This window comes from Dasypus novemcinctus, chromosome 9 (genome assembly GCF_030445035.2).
Source record: "Dasypus novemcinctus isolate mDasNov1 chromosome 9, mDasNov1.1.hap2, whole genome shotgun sequence".
In the NCBI taxonomy this organism is placed as follows: Eukaryota; Metazoa; Chordata; class Mammalia; order Cingulata; family Dasypodidae; genus Dasypus; species Dasypus novemcinctus.
This window is the reverse complement of record NC_080681.1, coordinates 64,621,352-64,641,157: the sequence shown is the minus strand read 5'-3', so window position 1 is coordinate 64,641,157 and position 19,806 is coordinate 64,621,352. Positions and strand designations below refer to the sequence as shown.

The 19,806-nt window shown below is 42.9% G+C and overlaps 1 protein-coding gene across 3 annotated transcripts in view; it reads left to right on the top strand.

Annotated features, from left to right (window-relative positions):
* Positions 1-5,507: 5,507 nt before the first annotated feature.
* DNAJC6 (DnaJ heat shock protein family (Hsp40) member C6) overlaps positions 5,508-19,806 on the top strand; it is a 191,043-nt gene continuing 176,744 nt past the window's right edge. The window contains exon 1 of one of the 3 annotated variants that reach the window (XM_058303430.2): positions 5,508-5,697. In XM_058303430.2, coding sequence (XP_058159413.1) covers positions 5,583-5,697 — 115 coding nt within the window. In that variant the 5' untranslated portion in view covers positions 5,508-5,582. Of the gene's footprint in view, positions 5,698-17,101; positions 17,367-19,806 lie in introns of those variants that run through there. The other 2 variants (XM_058303431.1, XM_058303432.1) reach the window with 2 other exon arrangements.

Here is a 19,806-nt window from a genome sequence, read left to right as displayed (position 1 = left end):
CATACAATAGTAAAACTTGCCTCAACCCTGTGAGATAGGTACTATTTACTATTTCCATTTTACAGATGTGTAAACTGAGGCTTAGAGAAGTTAGGCAAGTTGGCCAAGGTCACACAGCTATTAAGTGGCTGAGACAGACTCACGCAGCTCTACCTAGCTGTAAAGTTAAACATATTGGAGAACCTTGTATTTCCCTGGCTTTGAGGACTGTCATTTTCCTGTCTCTGGACTTAGCTTTGTAAATTCAATGACATGAATGGAATTCAGTGTTTTCTTTTTTCTTTTCTCTTATGCCCAATGAGCCAGATGTGCAAATAAGAGGGCTTATTTGTTTTGCATTTTTGAAATTTGAAAAGAAATTTCTTGTTGCTAATGCTTATAAATGTGCCCGAGGGCACTTGGGGCTTATTACTTTGGTGGAAGATCTTCTCTCAGGCTGCACTCTTTCTCCCTTGGACTCCAGAAATTGTAGCAAGGACTCCCAACTGGACCTGCTTAGAGCCAGCTGTGACTGAGGGAGGTAGAGGCTGTGGCCTTGTTATAGCTCCGAGCTGAAGGAGTGCCAAGAAATCACATGATGTTTGGAATAAAAGGGCAAGCCAAAGAATGTCCCTTTCATCCTGTCCTGACCAATGATGGGTAAGAGGTGAGCAAGTAGGCCCCTCAAAGGAGTTGTTTCAATCCACTGGCAGTGCCAGGACAATGGAAAGAAAGATGAGTCTCTAAACCAGCCCCTGGGGCTACTAATATTTAGCAATATTTTAAAACCAGTTAGTAGAGTCAGAACAAAACAGGGTGGTTGGAGACCTTGGAAAGGAATTTCTAGTTCCATTAATGGAGGCAGGGTGGGATGGGGTTGTGGTAGTAAAAAGAGTAAGCCCTGAGGGGAAGGGACATAAGCAGGACTTTGGAGATGTTTGGACGAAGACTAGATTCTATGTGTCTTAACTCCAAGGCCAAGTAAGAAGTCCTAGGAGCAGAGTACAGCTTTGTTAATTAGGGGTCAGTTTCTTCAGACTTAAGCCTGGATGCCCTAGAGCAGGCTTAAATTCTTTTATTCCACAGACCCCTTTGCCAGTCAGGTGAAAACCACAGACCCCTTACTAAATCCACACTGTACTGTGTATTGTTTAATAAATGATATCACACTTGCACAAGAACAAGGTTTTTTTAAAAATTTCCATTCAAGTTCACTGACTCCTTGTTAAGAACCCTTGCCCTAGAGAATGAAGGTTGGGTAGGAAAAAACTTGGCTTATTGCTCATACAGAAAGAGGACAACTCTCAATTTCTACCCCCTTTCCCACTTCTCTTCCTTGCTCCATACTTATGTCTCCTTATTCTTCTGAATTAGAAAAAGAATAAAATAGAGCTGTTCCATAATTATTTTTGGAGTGTAACTTTTCTAGACTACTAAGGGCCTTGTTCTAAACTGGGAGTTATTTAATGGGCTTTGGTGCTCTTGCAACTGTTAGCAGAATGCTCTGGGTTCTGGGTTCTAGGCTCTTGGCTATGTAGCATAAAAGAATTTAAGGACGTGCCATAGGGTAGGCAAGGGAGTAAAGAGTTTTTTGAGAGACAAGGAAAGAGATAAGTACACAATCCAAGTCATTGATTGCAGGCCTGCTGCAGGATGAGTGGCACCCGTGGGGTCCCAGGTTAGGCCTTTAAGACCTTTCCTCCTCCCCCTTCCTAATGTTGGGGAGGGACCCCAGCTGTTTGCTATTTTGATTGGTTGCCTTAGGTCCCCACCTGTTAGCTCTCAGGGGCCCAATGAGGAGGCCTTTTGTTTGGCGGTATCTGTTGAGTGATCAGTAGTTTGCTCCGGGAAGCAGACTTGGCCCAATGGATAGGGCATCCGCCTACCACATGGGAGGTCCGCAGTTCAAACCCCAGGCCTCCTTGACCCATGTGGAGCTAGCCCATGCGCAGTGCTGATGCGCAAGGAGTGCCCTGCCACGCAGGGGTGTCCCCGCGTGGGGGAGCCCCACATGCAAGGAGTGTGCCCCATAAGGAGAACCGCCCAGCGTGAAAGAAGGGGCAGCCTGCCCAGGAATGGTGCCGCACACATGGAGAGCTGACACAACAAGATGACGCAACAAAAAGAAACACAGATTCCAGGTGCCGCTGATAAAGATAGAAGTGGTCACAGAAGAACACACAGCGAATGGACACAGAGAGCAGACAACTGGGGGGGTGGGGGGAGAGAAATAAATAAAAAATAAGTCTTTAAAAAAAATAGTTTGGTCCTTTTTATTGGTGAGGAGTAGTGCATGGTATGGATATACCACAGTTTGTTTAACCATTCATCCATCCACCCATTTAAGGACATCTGCATTAGTTTTTGAATATAGTTTTTGAATATTACCAATAAAGCTGACATGAACAGGCTCTTGTGTCAACGTAAGTTTTAATTTCTCTAGGAAAACTGTGCAACAGTGTAATTGCTGGGCCATAGAGTAGTTAAATAAGAAACTGCTAAATTGTTTTTCAGAGTGACCATACTATTTTATATTTGCACCAGCAATGTATGAGTAATTCAGCTTTTCCTTATGTATCCTTGACAGCATTTGGTGTTGTCACTTTTTTTCACTTTAGCCATTCTGAGAGGTGAATAGTGATGTCTCATCGTGGATTTAATTTGTATTTCTCTAATGGCTAAGGATGTTGAACATCTTTTCATATGCTTCTTTGTGTTCTGTGTATACTCTTTGGTGAAATGTTTGTATCTCTTGCCCATTTTCTAATTGGGTTTTTCTTTTCTACCCTTTTTTTAATTCTTTATATATTCTAGATACTGGTTCTTATTCAGATATGTGGCTTGTACGTATTACTCCCAGTCTATATCTTTCTTTCCATCCTCTTAACAGAATCTTTTGCAGAGCAAGAGTTATTTTGATAAGGTCCAATTGATCAATTTTCCTCTAATGGATCGTGCTTCGGTGTCAAGTTTAAGAACTTTTTGCCTAGCCCTAGATCCTAGAATATTTTCTCCAAGTTTTTTCCCTAAAAGTTTTATAATTTTAGGTTTTACATTGAAGTCTGTAATCCATTTTGAATTAATTCTTGCATGAGGTACATTATTATTATTATTATTTTTCCTATGGATGTCCAGTTGCTCCAGCACCATTTGTTGAAGGAACCATTTGTCTATTGAATTGCTTCTGCACCCTTGTAAAAAATCAGTTGGGCATATTTATGTGGGTTTATGTCTGGGTGGGTCCTTTATTCTGCTCCATTGATCTGTCTATCCCTTTGCCAGTACCACAATATCTTGATCACTGTAGCTTTATTGTATGCCTTAAAATTGAATACAGTGATTCTTCTCACTTCATTCTTTCTTTTCACTTTATTCTTCTTTTTCTATGCAACCTAAATTTTTCTTTTTTATTCTACCTTTTTTCTTGTGTGTGGTGGTTGGTGTAATGTGTCAACTTGGTAAGGTAATGGTGCCCAGTTGTTTGGTCAAGCATGCACTGTACTAATAGTACTGCAAGGACATTTCGTGGACTTAAATAATGAATGAGTCAATTGCATCTATGGCTGATAACATCTACAATCAACTGAGGAGATTGTCATCAGCAATGAGTGATGTCTCATCCAACCAGTTGAAGGCCTTAAAGTGAGAAGTGATTTCAGTATTCAGAGGGAGAATTTCCACCTCTACTTCAGATAATCAGCTTCTCCTGGATAACTCATCCAGGACCTTCAGTAAAGTTTCTGGCTTGCAGCCTGCCCTATGGAATTTGGACTTGTGTACTGCCATGGTCACATGAGATAATTTTATAAAATCTCATAATATTTATAGATGTCCTCTGTTGGTTCTGTTCCCTAGAGACCCCTGACTAATACAACTTGGAAATAAATGTACAACTTTCAGAAAAGTGGCAAGAATAAGAATAGTATAAAGAAATATTCATTATGCTTTTTATCCAGATTCACCTATTGTTTACAGTTTGCTGCATTTGTTTTTGTCATTTTCCATATGTACATGCATTTTTTTCCTGAACTATTTGAAGGTAAGTTATATACATCATGGCCCCTTACTACTAAGTACCTCTATATGATTTCCTAAAAATAGGGATGTTTTATTACGTAAGCACAGTATAGTTATAAATTTCAGTACATTTTACATTCATATTTCAATGCTTTGGAAAATTGACCCAGGAATGTCCTTTAGAGCCTTTAAAAAAAAATACCTCTAAAATAGGATCCAGTCTAGAGTCAGTGCGTTTAGTTGCATGTCTCTTCGGCCTTCTTTAATCTAGAACATCTCCACAGCCATTCTTCATCTTTTATGGCATTGGTTCTGGAAGAATATAGTCCCCCTCCTCTTTAACAGTACAGCCGTCATTTTAGTTTATTCACTGTTTCTCCATGATTAGATTCAGTTTGTGCTTTTTTGACTCTAATACTACACAGGTGATATGTCTTTCTCTGGAGATCACATCTGGAGTTACTTCCATCTGCCTCCATTGGTATTTAAATTTGGTCACCCAGTCAAGTTCCTGCCTGATATTTGACTATTTCAACCTACAAAAATGGCAATGTTTTAAGTCACCTTAACATAGGCCTTGTATTGAGGTTTTACATGTGTAACCTGACCTCTCTGAGCTTTAGTCTCCCCGTCTGCTAAGCACGGGTATTAATAGGTTCTCCACCATGAGTGTCATTGAGAAGGTCAAATGAGGTAATTTATGTAAAATGCTTTGCACTGAATATACTATAGGAAAAGCACTCCATAAATATTAGCTATTATTATTATTGTAACCAGACAGTGTTAAGGGAACTTGGTTTTGATCTTCCTCTCAGTCTACCAATTACAAACAAAATTCTGACCAAGTGGTGGTAGTGGGGCAGCCTCAGCTCTGCCATTTCAGTTTCCTGATCTGGAAAACGGACCTGTGCTACCCACTCTGGCAGGGTTGCTGAGGTTTAGCCAAATGCGTATGTAAAAGTGCCTGGACACATAATAGGTCCTCAAAAAATCAAGGGTGATTCAGACTCTGTTGTAAGAGTAAAACAGGACGATCTGTCATACTCGTGTTTGTTTTTTAATTTCCAACATAAGTCGAATCAGTCTGAGACAGTAGCAAGGTATGAAAAAATACAGAGTCCAGGATTTAGGAATCTGTCCGATTTACTCTCTGTGTGATCTCTGGGCAGATTACTTAATCTCTCTGACCTTCAATTTTCTCATTTGTAATATGTAATATGGGGATAAAATTAGTACACACCTCGTAGGATTACTATGTTAATTAATGACGCCTAGCAGTACCGAGACACTCCGTAGACACCTCTGAATGAACGGAGGAATGAATGAATATAAAGTACTGATCCGCGGAGCCCGCCTGGCGCTGAGCGCTCGCTCCACCTTGCGCCTCCCAGCACCGTCCACCGCCTTGGCCCGCAGCACCCCGATGGCCCCGCCGAGCAGCATTTCCACCCCGGCCGCAAGCTCCTCCCCCGGTGCCCCGCGTCCACCCCGGCGGCGGGGCGCCTCGCAGACGCGCGGCGGCGGGGGAAGCGAGAGGCGACGGCGGGCCGAGGCGGGAGGCCGCGGGGAGGGGCGCGGGCGCACAGATGGGAGCGACTGAGAAAGGAGGCAAGAAGAGCCGGAGGTTGTTTTCTTCGCTGCGGCCGTGGAAGGCGACCCGGCGGCTGTGGAGGACGCGCTCGGCTTCCAAGGCGGCGCAGGGTGAGTGTGGGCGCGGCCGGCCGGGACCTGTTACCCGCCAGCGGCGGCGCCTCGGCGGCAGGGCGCGCAGAGCTGCAGGCGGGCGCCGCGGGGTCCGGCGAGGTAGGCTGCTCGTCGGGCCGTGCTCTCCGCCCCGGAGACCCGCAGGCGGGCTTGTCCGGGTCGAGCGCTGCGGGGACGGGGGACGGCGCGGCTTGGACGTGGGGCTGGCCTAGCCGACCCTCATCCTGGCCCGCGGGGATAAAACCGGTCCTTGGGCTCCTCCGGGCCCTCCCGGGGAAGCGCAGGCACAGTCGGCCCTCCCTCTCCGTACCGCGGCCCCAGGAGCATCACCTGTTGGGCTAGGTGTCTGCAGCTTATTTATTTTTCGCAAAAGCCCCTTCTTGTCCCTTTGGCTGTGGGCAGAGGGGATCCAGGTTGCCGCCGGGGCACAGTCTTACTTAGCTCTGCACACCCCCCACACCTGACCTGACACCTGCAATGCAGAACCCGTTGGGGAATTAATTTGGACCCAAGACTTCCTTCCAAGCCCCCCGCCCCCACCGGACCCACTCTGTCTGGCCCATCCGTCTTTCCAACCTGTCTGCTATGACTCCTCTTCACACTAAGCTCTACCTACGATAAACTCTTTTCCAGGCACCTTCTACCGTGGCCTAACCAGGGCTTTCACTCACATTCAACCATTGTCTCACTCCCTTCATTTATTCCACAATTCTTATTGAGCTCTTCTGTGTGTCAAGGCCTAGAGTGAACAAAATAGGCAAGTGCTCTGCTCTTGGAGACACACGTTACACACATAAAACAGGTAAATTGCTGTTTCACATTGCTGTGTGTGCTTTGAAGGACTCAGATCGTAAGCTGGAAGAGAGAGAGAGAGAAAAAAAAGGGAGTGGGCCCTAGTTTCCACGGCAGGTGGCCGGGGAAGGTCTCTGAGGCAATGCGGTGGAAGCTGGGACCTGAAGACTGACTAGGAGTTCCTCCAGCATGGGGTAGGGGAGAGCTCTCCTAGCAGAGGGAATGACAGTTGGGAAGCATGTGCTTGAAGCTTAGCAGGTGGGAAAGTGGTGACAGAAGAGGTGGGCAAGGGAAGCAGGGACCAGATCATGGTCTGGCCATGACAGGAGCTTCGATTGTATTCCAGGTGAGCTGAGAAGCCACTAAAAGAGTCTAAGCAGGGCCGTGACATGATCCGCTGGCTCACTGCATTCTCTGAGTGTGCAGTGCCCATGCTCTCATCTCTGAGCCCAGCCAATTCCTACCCATCCGTCAAGATTAGTACAGATGCCAGCTCCTCTGTGAGGCCTTTCCTGGAGTTTCTGCCACCTGTATCCTCTCCTTTATTAATTCTTCACCCGTAGGGCATTTGTCACTTTTCATCTGGTATTGTAGATTTCAGGTTCTCACCCACTTCATTTTTGCACCCCCCCCCCCCACCGGGGTAAGTGCGGGGTGTGGCTCTTTGTAGATACCCATTTGCTGCCTGAATGCATGATTTGCTGGCCCATGTGCCTCTGTGTGTCTTGTTCTTTTTTTCTGTTCCTCTCATTTGAAGATTTTTCTGAGAGGCTGACATGTCTTGATTTCTAAAATGGCTGACATGATCCAGAGAAGCTAGGGCCCTGTCATTGATACAGTTCCTCCCTCACAAGGCTGTCTTGAGAATTAAACCAGTGAATAATTATTAAGTGCTGGCACATAGTAAGCATTATAAAATTAAATTTGACAAAGAGCAACAATAATTATCTTTCAAATATGTATTTATTACATTAGAAACAAGCTTTTCTAGGTTGGCAGTTATGGAGACTATAGCTTGGCATTGATATATTGTTGGCTTTCAAATGAGGCATTACTGCTTTTAGTCCCTACATCAATAAATTCTTTCCCCACTGGCATCAAGAATTGTAGGTGCAAGGGACTGTAGGCTGAAGACTGACTGCCCATTTGCTTTGGTTGGCCTGAGCAGTTGAATGAGACTGGTGGTTGCAACAAGTATTCCTTGAGTGATATTTATGTGCGTAGTGTAATTCCAGGTGTTGTGTGAATATTTACAAAAGAGGAATAAATGCATATTGCCATTTTAGTAACTTGTGTTAGAATAAGTTTTCTAGCTTTATGATTTTTAAAACCAGGTCTGTGCTGGATACACCACCATCCTCTTCTCTCTTCTTGTCTCGTTTCGGCCCTGGAGTTCACCGGCTACTTCCTGGGGCCTGTTGCCATCCTACACCTTATCTTTGTAGGATCTTAGTGCTCACTACTTTTCTCTACTTCCCCTTCTCCCATATACCCCAGGGATTGGTCATTAATATCTTATGTGTTATGTGATACTTTAAATGATCCTTGACAGTTTATAGAACAGTAACTCACAAGATTTCCTCTCAGATTTTAACAATACCCCTTGAAGGAGGGAGGTGTTATTTATTTTCTCCATTTCATATATGAGGAAGGTGAAGCAAGAGACACTGAGTGACTTGCAACAGGTCATGTGACTGATGAGTGGCAGACTCAGGTCTGTCTCACAGTATAGCACCCATGGTATAGCACCCTTTCTGCCACATTCCCTGCAGCATTATATACATATCGATGTCTACACCTGTGGAAGGGAGAAGTAAAATTAAGTCATTCATTTAAGGAAATCCATATCCCAATTTAATTAATTAATTTATTTATTTTTAAAGATTTATTTTTTATTTATTTCTCTCCTTCCCCCCCCGCCCCGTTGTCTGCTCTCTGTGTCCATTTGCTGGGTGTTCTTCTGTGACCGATTCTATCCTTATCAGTGGCACCGGGAATCTGTGTCTCTTTTTGTTGCATCATCTGGTTGTGTCAGCTCTCTGTGTGTGCGGCACTATTCCTGGGCAGGCTGCCCTTTCTTTCGCGCTGGGCAGCTCTCCTTACAGGGCGCACTCCTTGCGCGTGGGGCTCCCCTACGCGGGGGACACACCTGCATGGTGCGGCACTCCTTGCGCACATCAGCACTGCACATGGGCCAGCTCCACACAAGTCAAGGAGGCCCGGGGTTTGAACTGCGGACCTCCCATGTGGTAGGCAGATGCCCTATCCATTGGGCCAAGTTCGCTTCCCCCAATGTTATTTGATTTTTTAAAATGTGGCCAGAATTTCTCAGAATGATGTCATCATCCCTTTGGGCATCTTGAATCAGAGGTTTTAGAATTAGACAAACTAGGATTTGAACCTGTTACTTGGGTGTGTGATCTTAAGCAAGGTGTTTACTCTTTATGAAACTCAGTTATATATTATCTATAAAATGGGGATGATAATTCTTATATCATAATGCTATTGTGAGGATTAAGTGAGTCTGTATGTAAAGTGCCTGGTACATAGTGGCTCATAATATTATTATTAATATTAGTCTAGTTAATAACCAGTTAATAACACCACCAGTTAATAACACCAGTTAATAACACCCCTAACAAGGTCCATCATGTGGCTGAAAAATTCAGTGAACTGTGGGAAAAAACCACGACTGGAGGCTCTTTCTGGGCAGCTGTCCCTTCTAGGTCAGCCAGAAGATCCTCCCTACCAGCACTTTTCTCATTCCCACCCTTTTCACCAGGAGACTGCAGGTGAGAAGCAGCCTAACTTATGGAGACTCCTGGCTTCTTTCCTGCCTAACACTGTTTCCTAAACATAGTGGACAGTCAATGAATATATTGAGAATGAATGAATTCTCTAGCATGTATTTAAATCCAATTAGGAAGTATCTGAATTTTACAGTCTGAATCCTTGTGTGAAAATAACCATAGGATAAATAAAGGACAATGAATTGGTCAAAGGGTGTGTGTGTGTGTGTGTGTGTGTGTATATTATATTATATTAATTTTGAAAGATATTGCCAAATTGACCTATATATTTGTGCTAATTTATACTCCTCCCCACCCCCCAGTAGTGTGAGAAGATTCCTGATTTCCAGCTTCCTTGCCAATACTTAATATGGTCAGACTTCTGGAAAATACCTGTTCATGTCTTTTCTCATTTTTTAAATTAATGGTTTGTCTTTTTCTTACCCATTTACAGGAGTTCTTAAATATTCTGATGCTAATTGTTTGTTAGTTATATGGCTTAACAACTTTTAAAAATATACCTAACTGCAGTTCTAGGCCTAGTTCATATTTCCAGCACACAGGCTTATAAGCATAGTCATCAGTATCAAGGGCTCATTGTTGGACCATCCTTCTTTATTGGTCTTTGCCATCACACTTGGGGGATTGTTGCTATTCCATTGGGGAAATGTGATAGAGCTCCCCTGGCTAGGAACTCAGCACTCCCTCAGTTGTCCTTTGTAACTGTAACTACTATGAAAATACACAGCATGTATCCAAACATTTTTATGTACCCTATATAGTGCTCTGGAGAACTCCCTCCCAACCATGTGCCCCTATCAATAACACCCCACACCAGTGTTCCTCCCCTGCCAAATTTGAATCTCTCTGTGGTCCAAAACTTCTTCAAAACAATGAAGCCTAATATATTGCCAAATTCAATTAATAGGAAAATGAAATATAGTGATGGGTTTAAAGATTAGAATTAGAATACATACTAATTTAAAAACCTTAAAGTAAAGTAAAAATAAATTAGGGTATTAAAAAGTGAAAAATATTATAAAGCTTTGTTTTTGACATTTTGCCTTTCATTACTGCAATAGGTATTGCCCTGTATGTACAGTGGCAAGGCAATTTCTTTCATTTCTTCCTCAATGTCTACATCCTTTCTTTTTTCTTTTTTTCTCTAATTTTTAATTTTGTCTTCACAAAAGTTTTAGATCATTGTAGTTCACATATGCAATATAGGGGACTCCCACATATTCAACATCAAACCCTTTTCCCCCTTCCCCAGCAATGATCTTTTTACATGTTCATGTTATATTTGCTGCAGCTGATGTACAGATATTGAAACATAGCTTTCAAACATAGTTCCATTTTGGTTTATGTTATGGTTTATATTTTAGACTGTACAGTGTTGCTCAAATGTGGCCACTCTCTAAGCCAAACTCAGCACGTAAGTGTATTACCTTCCCACCAGTGTGCGACATGACTCCTGGGGATAAGCCTCCCTGGTGCTGAGGGATTACTATCAAGCACCCGCTGGTGATGTAATTAGAAAAAGACCTTCATTAAAAGCATCAACTCAGACCATTAGAATATCTCAGCCTACATGTAGGATCATGTGTTAAAAACTACTTTTTACCTTGAATAAAAGGGGGAAATGGCAAAGACAAATGAGTTTATATGGCTGAGAGTCTTCAAAGACGTGTTGGGAGGTCATCAGAGGGGTTGCACTTATGCACGCCTCAGCAGGACCCCAGAGACAGCCAAAGTAGATACAACCCCAGGTACTGGTTCTCTTGAGGGCTGTGGAGACCCACAGGTTCTATGGTCATGGCACATGGCTCTGGAATTCAGTGCCATGTCAGTTGGCTCTACTTTGGAATTTGTGTTCCTGAGTTCCTGATAGAGTTGGACTCAAATGATATCTTTCTACACATGCCTCTTCTGTCACTTTTACTGAACCTGTGGTTGGCACTAGGGTTGGTGTATACCCAGAAGACTTGAAACTCTGGACTGGCCATGTGCCAGCTGGGCCCTGAGCCTCAGCAGAATTGCAACTCCTACCCTCTGGTGTGTTGGACTTACCCAGGTCAGCTAACAGGGAGGTGAAGATGGTCAACCACCACACCAGGGAACTGAGAATGCCTACAACTGCAAGTAGGAGAACTGCATCCATCATCCATGTGGAATCTAAGCCCCATCTCGATATAGAGGTGGAGTGGACATCACCATCCCAGGATCCACAGGATGGAGGAATAAAATATGGATTAGAGTGGACTTACTGATATTCTACTATGAAACTATTGTAACTAGTAATGGAAGAAATTGTAGCATTGATGTGGAGAAAGTGGCCATGGTTGTTGCTAAGGGCAGGGAGAAGGAAGAAGAGATGTGATGTGGGGGCATTTCTGGGACTTGGGGTTGTCCTAAATGATATTGCAGGGACAGATACTGGACATTGTATATCCTGCCATAACCCACTGAATGTACTGGGGGAGAGTGTAAATTACAATGTAAACTATTATCAAGTGGTGCAGCAGTGTTCCAAATTGTATTCACCAAATGCAATGAATGTGCCACAATGATAAAAGAGGTTGTTGATGTGGGAGGAGTGGGGTGAGGGGGGTGTAGGGTGTAGGGGAATCTCTTATATTATTTGAATGTAACGTTAAAAATAAATAAGGGGCATTACAGAAAAAAAAATATATATATATATATACCTGACTGTTCACATGGTTCTAAATGGGAATATGAATGAGCTGTACCGAGTAGAAATCACCCCCAAATGCTTCCATTCTTTCTGTTAATAGAACATCTATTTTAATAAAATATCAAAGCTTTCAGTTACAAAGGGAGCCCAGAGCTGGTAGAAGTATTTGGTGAACTTCTCTAGCCCTTGAAATTGTGGTTAAAAAAAAACTGGCCCTGATTTCCTCCCAACAGAAATAATCTCCCCACAGACTTGGTGAGGTCAGGAGCCCTTCCTGAGCTGTGGTATTTCCTGGGAAGCACAGGTTGGAACCAGAGTCAGACTCCATCAGTGGATGAAGCTTTCCAGGACAGATATTGGAGAAGAGGACAGAACATTTCACCGGTGATCTGTGTTCGAGTCCCAAATTGCCATTTCTAGTCATCTGCCTCCTAAAATCACTTTGAATGGAGATAATAATCACTATCTAGTCTATTCCTGGGGCTATTGAAAAGATCAAATGAGATCACAGATATGAGAGGGCTATGTTAATGCAAGGTATGTTAACTAGTCACTCTGAAGCAACTAACACTACGCCAGAGCGGGAAAACCTTATTAACCTACAGTCTTTTGCCCCTGTCCATTCTCCTGCCACCTGTTCTGCAAATGGGTGTGTGATCGTAGCTTAGTGGTTTTCCAAGTGTTGTCTCCAGACCAGCAGCACCATGTCACCCGGGAACTTGTTAGAAATACAAGTTACTGGTCCCTACACCAGAGCTACCAAATCAGAAACTCTGGGCTAGAAGCCCAGCAATCTGTTTTAATGATTCCTAGTAATTTTGGTGCACATTACAGATTGAGAATCACTGGTCTAGTGGGGTGAGCAGGGGCTTTAAAATCGGCATGTGTGGGTTCAAATCTCAGCTCACTCATTTGCCAGCCTGTGATGTGAGCTAGTTGTTAGATGCTTCTGGGGCTTCCAAGTGCCTATCAAGAAAAGGAGGATGATCTCACTTCCCTCCTGGGATTATTGTGAGGAGTAAGACATGAATTATCCTGACTTCACTACTAATTAGTGCTGTGCCCTTTGGAAAATCACCTTGCCTTTTTCTTCCTCATTTTTTCTCATCTAAAAAAAGGGGGGGGGGGGAATAAAAAAAAAAAAAGAAAATTTGGAACTGTTGCCAAAAAAAGTGAATGGCAAGGGTCAGCTCTTATATACTGCTTATTGTGTGCCTATTTTTATTTGATTTGATCTTTACAGTAAGCCTGTTTTACAATCTCCATTTAAAAACTAAAGCACAGAGAGGTTAAGAAATGTCTCCAAAATTATGCAACTAGTAAGCTGGGATTCAAATTCAGGTAGTAGTTCAAGTGGTTGAGCACCTGTTCCTGGGTTTAATCCCCAATACCTCCAAAAAAAATGGACTGACAACCATGTCATCTGGTTAACAATGCTTGGCAGGTAATACATACTCAATAAATGTATGATGCGAATGATATGAAAGCTGCCTGGCACACAGTAGGTACTTCATACATTAATTCCCGTCTCCTTTCCTGGTAGCTTGGCTTCATGGGAATTTACCCAGTTTTCCTTGTTTTCGTCATGTTGCTGTTTTCTGTGGTTGACTCTAATTACAAATCACCATCCCCAAAGTCATCAGTTTTTCTCTCTCCATCTTACTATTTTATGACCTCTTGGATGCTCTGAGCAAACCAAACAGAGGTGTGGCTGGATGGAGGAAACCCAGAGGTGCAGAGGAAGCCACCTTCTTCCCCATCCTGCTTTGGAAATGGCTATACTAGAAGAGGCTCTAGGCAAGTCACTGAAAGAGCTATAGGTCTGCCTAATTTGGGACGTATTCTCTGGAGTCTTTTTTTTGCTTCTCTATCTGTTAACCAAGAAATAAAACACCTCAAACAGTTCCAAGGAACGTAAAAGCAGTTTTTGTTCAGTTTTCCCTCAGGATAAAATTTATAACTGGAAAGTTTAACCTACAATGTTACAGCAGTGTTTTTTCTTTCATTTTTGTTTCATTAGAACAATAAAAAGCCTTACACCCTTTCAATTCTGGTCTCTTTTATTGTTCTTGAAAATTCTCTTCAGTTTTGCTGTCAAGATGGCCTCCCTAGCTGGGCATGACTCATTGGTCTAGTGACTCAGAAGTGGCATCTAACAAGACAAGGACTGTACAGAGTTGTGAAGGGACTTTCTGGCCAGTGGAACCTGCCAGAAGCTTTCTCTAAACCTATTTAGGTGGAGCATCATTTCCATTAACCGGTATTGAGAGTAGTCCTTGTCATTAGTTTATTTGAAGCTTTGGGTCTACCAGAATCTCTGCCTTGTTCTGAAAAGCTCCCAGGCTTGAGTCCATCCTTACTCCTCACCTGGATGTGGCTTTGAGGTTTACTGAAGGGCAAGAAGAGGCTTTGAAATTTCACCTGCTCCTGCTTGGAATGACTACAGAATCAGGTGGTCTAAGGGTTCTGTAAGGATTGTGTCAGGAGGGAACCTAAAGGCTCTTTTTATTTGATGAGGGCTTCAAACCTCTTTCAACTCAAATTTTTTTTAAAAGTTCACATAAGGGTGAATAGAGGAATGGCAAGATATGTGATGAAGCAAATACAGCAAAATGTACGTATAGATGTAGTTCACCATACGATTCTTTCAACTTTGTATATTTGCAAAATACTTTTCAAAATCAAATGCTGGGTAAAATGCAGATGCCCCAAGAAATCACCACACTCAAAAACAACAATAAGAACCACTTTCTTTTAAAATGGGCCTGGAGCTGGGCTGGCAGGTAGTTAGCTACTGCTCTATGCCAAGACCTTTACATTCTTCCTGATGTATAATTTTCACAATATCCCTTCAAGCTAGTTATTATTATCCACATTTTATAAGGAAATTGAGGCTTAGAGAGGTAAACTTGACTGAGGTCACAAGCTAATGATAATATATTATAGTATTTATGGAGCCATTACATAATGTGTTAAACTTTGTGCCATGCACTTCATATGTTTTAACTTGTTAGAGCCTCACCCAACCCTAGAAGGTAGGTACCATTATGATTTTCTTCTTACTGACTGGGTAACTAAGACTTGGAGGGATGCAGTAACTTGTCCCACGTTTCTCCAGGACCTAGTAATTGGCAGAGTCCCTGTTTGAACCTAGTCTCTCCTGCTTTTGAGTCTTTACTGTGTTGTTTGTCACCAGCATTCCTCTGCCTAACCCAGTAAATGGGCACACCTTGTGGAAATTGTTTCCGCTGATGACCTAAGCTCCTTGAAGCTAAGGACGGTTCTGTTCAGCACTGGGTCATTCCTGGTGTGTTCACAGCAACAGCTGGCACAGGGAATATTTGTGAATGAAGCATGAGTGAATGGTGGCTCCTTACAACCTACTCCCTCCCCTTCTCTACCAGGAGAAGTGCTCCTCATGCACACATGTTGGCTGTCCTGGACTGAGTCCTTGGGGCCAGAGAGGCCTGTCTCTTCAACATGGGTTATGGGCCAACGTGGTTTATTTGATGGTCAGTGAGGAGTTCTCAGGAAGGCAGATTTTCCTCCTTGGTCTTTCTTAAGTTATCAAAGAGGAGTAGAAAGATGTTATCTATTTCCAAGAAGAGCTGGAAAGAAAAACAAAGAAAAAGCCACAAATGCTTAAAAGTTTCCAAAACTTTCAGGGAGTCTCCAAATTATGGCAGTTAGAAATCAATCCAAAGCCAGAAACAAAAAACCAAAAAAGATAAAAGAAACAAAATCAAAACAAGACAAAGACAAAGTGGCCCAGACAGCTATCACTCACAGCCATACTTGATTCTTGGACTGTAGTAGTGAGCAGGTGAATAATGGTAATTAGTTTTCTAAATATATGTGTCCAAGCATGTTGATAATTATATAGCTCTTAGTTTTTTAGTACTAGATCTGTTCTCCCCTTTGATCTTCTATATAGCATATACAGGGCAGGTATGATTAGCCCCATTTTACAGATGAGGAAACTGATGCCAGAGAGGTATGAGTCATCTGCCTTATAGCACTTAGTTAATAAGCAGTAGAGATAGATCTACAGTCTTATTTCAATTCCGAGCCCAGATAATTTTCCATGTCAATATCCTATTTAATCTAATAAGTGCTGGGGATGATAGCAACAGGTAGCTTTGTTTCTTTTTATTGCTTTTCTCGAAGTGAGGTAGTGGGTTGGGTCAGTTAACCTTTCTGAGTGTCAGTTTATGCATATGTATAAGAGGGGGAAAAATACCAGTCAACAGTGCAGGTTGTAAGGGTTCAGGGCTTTAAAAACAGTCAGGTCTCTTTGCAATGCAATCTTTGAGTAAAGGTGTTTGGAAGTGACTGTGATGACTTTGACCTATTTTCCAGGATAGACCACTCTATTTTAAATGGCATTCCTGCTTCATTTTCCTTTGCAGCATCTTTTATATATTTATATTTGTTTGTTTCTTGCCTGTCAAAATCCTCCCATCATAATGTAATAACCATGAAAGCAGGGACTTAGTCTCTTTTCTGCACCCCTGAATCCTTAGCCAGTGGAATAGTGTCTAGCACAGATAACCATTTGTTGAATGAATGAGTGAATGAATGACTGATAAATGAATCTGAGATGTGTTATGATTGCAAATAAGCCAAGGTTTTCCTTGAGTGTTCCTTGTTCTCACTAACTCAGAGGGATTTCAGGGTCTGACTACCTCATATTCATTTCTGGCTCAGACACTGAATGACTTAAAACAAATCACTAAAGCCTCCTGGAATGGGTTAAATAACCTCTGTCGATGTTGCAGACAGGTTGTTGTAAGGATTGTAGGCCTTTGTATTGTAACAGCTTGTGAGTAGCTTGAGGACCCAGGCTAGTCCTGTTCACTGTTGTATCCCCAGCACTTAGTGAGAGCCTGGTACACAGAGAAGGTAAAAGAAATGTTTGTTGAGTGAACGAATGAATATGTAAGAGGAAACAGCACAGGATTCTTAATCTGCATCCAAAATTGAGGCCTCCATTTGAAATGAAGTGGACACATAGCACAGACATTTCCCTTTCAACTAGAACCAGATCTCTCCAGACACAAAGAGGAGTTAAAACCTTTGGTTCCCTAACCTAAAGGAAGGAAAGTCTTGCTTAGGCTCCAGATCCGGTTCCGTGCCATGTTTTGGAATTTGTGTTTACGTCTGCCTTCATCCCCATCCTTTCCGCTCCAGCATAAGCTCAGTTATAACCTCCGCACACCGACTTGCAGGCAGTTATCATAGCCTGCGTGCTCCTTGGTTGAGGGACTTCGCCCCCGACACAGCTGACTGTGAATGACAAATCAAAAGTCAGGGTTGCAGAATCAGTGGGACTTTCCTGCTCTTTTGCAGCAGAAGGAGGAAGGAGAGAATGAAAGATTCTGAAAATAAAGGTAAGGAGCCCACTGTAGAGGGGGAGGCTAAAAGATGCTAGGGATGAGATGTCACTTCACAAATACATTTAGTTTGTTTTAATGACTGATTTAAATTACTGTGCATATATTATCTTAAAATTCTAGTTATATAATAAATATGACTTTTAAAATAACTGGTGTTTGGTTTCTAAATATTGTGCCATTCAATTTTCCATTTTGTGGTACTAAATATAACAGTTTTTTTGCATTCCTCATTTTATCTTGGCAAAGTAACACTATTTCCATTTCACAGATCTCCTTGTAATAGCTTACAGAATTTTGGTAAATGGTTATATTTGGGGAATGTTAACAACAGTTAATTATTAATGTTAGGTTTTCGACGCATTATTGTAATTGGGATATCTGAATTTCTACAGCTTGGGTTCTCAAGACAAACGTTGACCGAGAAGCTTTTAATGAACATTTATCTTTTCGGGAGTGCCTGCTGGGGAACCGTCACTGACCTTCAGAACTGTTTATCTTGCAGAAAGAGATTCCGATGCAAACTCCCCCACCCCACCCCCACCCCCACCCCCCTCCACCAGCTTCCACCCCTAAACTCTCTGGTACATTAACATACCCCAAACAAACTCTCGAATTCTCTTGCAGAGATGGGGAGGAGAAAAAAGGGTTTTAATGAAAACTCAGGAAAGAGGGTCACTGAAATGAGCCAACAAAAATTTAAACCCAACAAGAAGGATTCTGGAGGATTCTGGGATTTCAAATTCCGAGGCTCTTTAAATTTTCTGCCGCATTTGGGGGAGGAGCGGTAGACCCCAAGTCTCGGGAGGCTACTCGGGTCCCAATCCTGCCTCCAGCTGGGAGCTCTTCCTTCCTACCGCATTGGTGGTGCGCCGAGTCCGGGTGCCCGCAGAAGGCGCGGAGGGGCCGGGCGCTCTGGGGAAGCGCTCTGCGCTCCGGCGTCCGCTCTCCCGAGCGTTAATTTTGGGGCTTGTCTGCCTCGTTTTCCCCGCAGCTCTCCACATTTTCGCGCCGGAGCCGCTGCGTAGCAGTTTGCACCCCACCCTTTCCTGCCGGTGCGCTCGGGCTTCAGGAGGCTCGGGCTCTTTGCCTTGGGGCGCGGGGGTTTGGGCGAGCAGGTGGAGGCTGGCACGCAGCGCCCGGAGCACTTTACACGCTGCTCGGTCGGCGCTTGGCGCCCTTCTGAACCTCCCCCGCGCCCAAGGGAAGTTGTTTGGAATCGGTGAGAAGGCACAGGCCCTAAGCCTTCTTCTTGCGCACAGGGCGCCGGATCTGGCCTATGGTGCCCAGGAGCCTGCCAGGCTTTCTGGCTTGTTATTAGATGCCCACCTTCTGATGGGCAATGGTATTTACTCGATATTAGAAAAAGAGGAAAAGGGGGAAAAATCACCCTCATCCAACAGGAGACGAGTGGAGAGACTGGTGTTTTAATCTACCAAAGCAGCTTGTAATGAAGGCCCTTAAACAAACCCACTCTATAGTTGAGGCGTTAAAAGGGTCATGGGGTAGCCGGTGTTGATAGTATTAGCATCTAATAGGCTCTGGATCATTCACATCTTCGGTATAGATCTATGTGGTTTTGATGTTTAAATTTTAATTAAGCAACCCTAGTGGGGAAGAAAACAGCTATGGAATGAGCCTAAGTGGAAATAGAACCTATCCACTGCTGTTTCTAAGCTAGTCTGTCATGTAAAAATAGTATCATTGTGCGGGTGTGTAATCAAATTATTTAAAATTAACTCTAAGGAGAATGTTGGCTTTTTCTGCATTGTTTTCAGTGACTGTAGAAAGGGTTTCTGGAATGAATAACAAAACAAAACAAACCATGCTTTATTTGCCAAGTCATGCTAGGCCATGGACATGATTTAGAAATAAAGCTGACTTAGGTTGAGGTTAATTTTCACCATTGTTTGGAATTGAAACACTCGCCAGTTCTCACTGTATAAGCATGTTGGAAGGATCAGATCCTAGTTGCTTTTTCAGGAGAGTCGGTATTTAGATTTTTTTTTTTTTTTTTTTTTTACTTTGTATTGTAAAGACCTTGGGACTGGAAGTCAGGATAACTGGGTTCTGGTTTGTTCATGCACTTACTCATTAGTAACCTGGAACAGGTCCCTTTATTTAATTTCTTTAAGTCTCAGTTTTCTTATCTCTAAAATGGAGAGATGTTAGACTAGGTCAGTTTCTGGGTGTTGCTAAAGAAATTTAGTAAGTTTCAACTAGCAGCTTAGTTGAAACAGGATAGAAAGTGTCAGAAATCATGCACACGGTAAGGTTAAGTATTGGTTCCTGAAACTTATGCTTTGGATACTTATGTTTATTTATGTATGTTGGTATGGATTAGATTGTAACTTCATATCTCTTTCTTACTGTGAGTCCTAATCAGAAAAGTTTGAGAAACACTGAAATAGATCATAGCTTCTTAATTTGGTCTTCA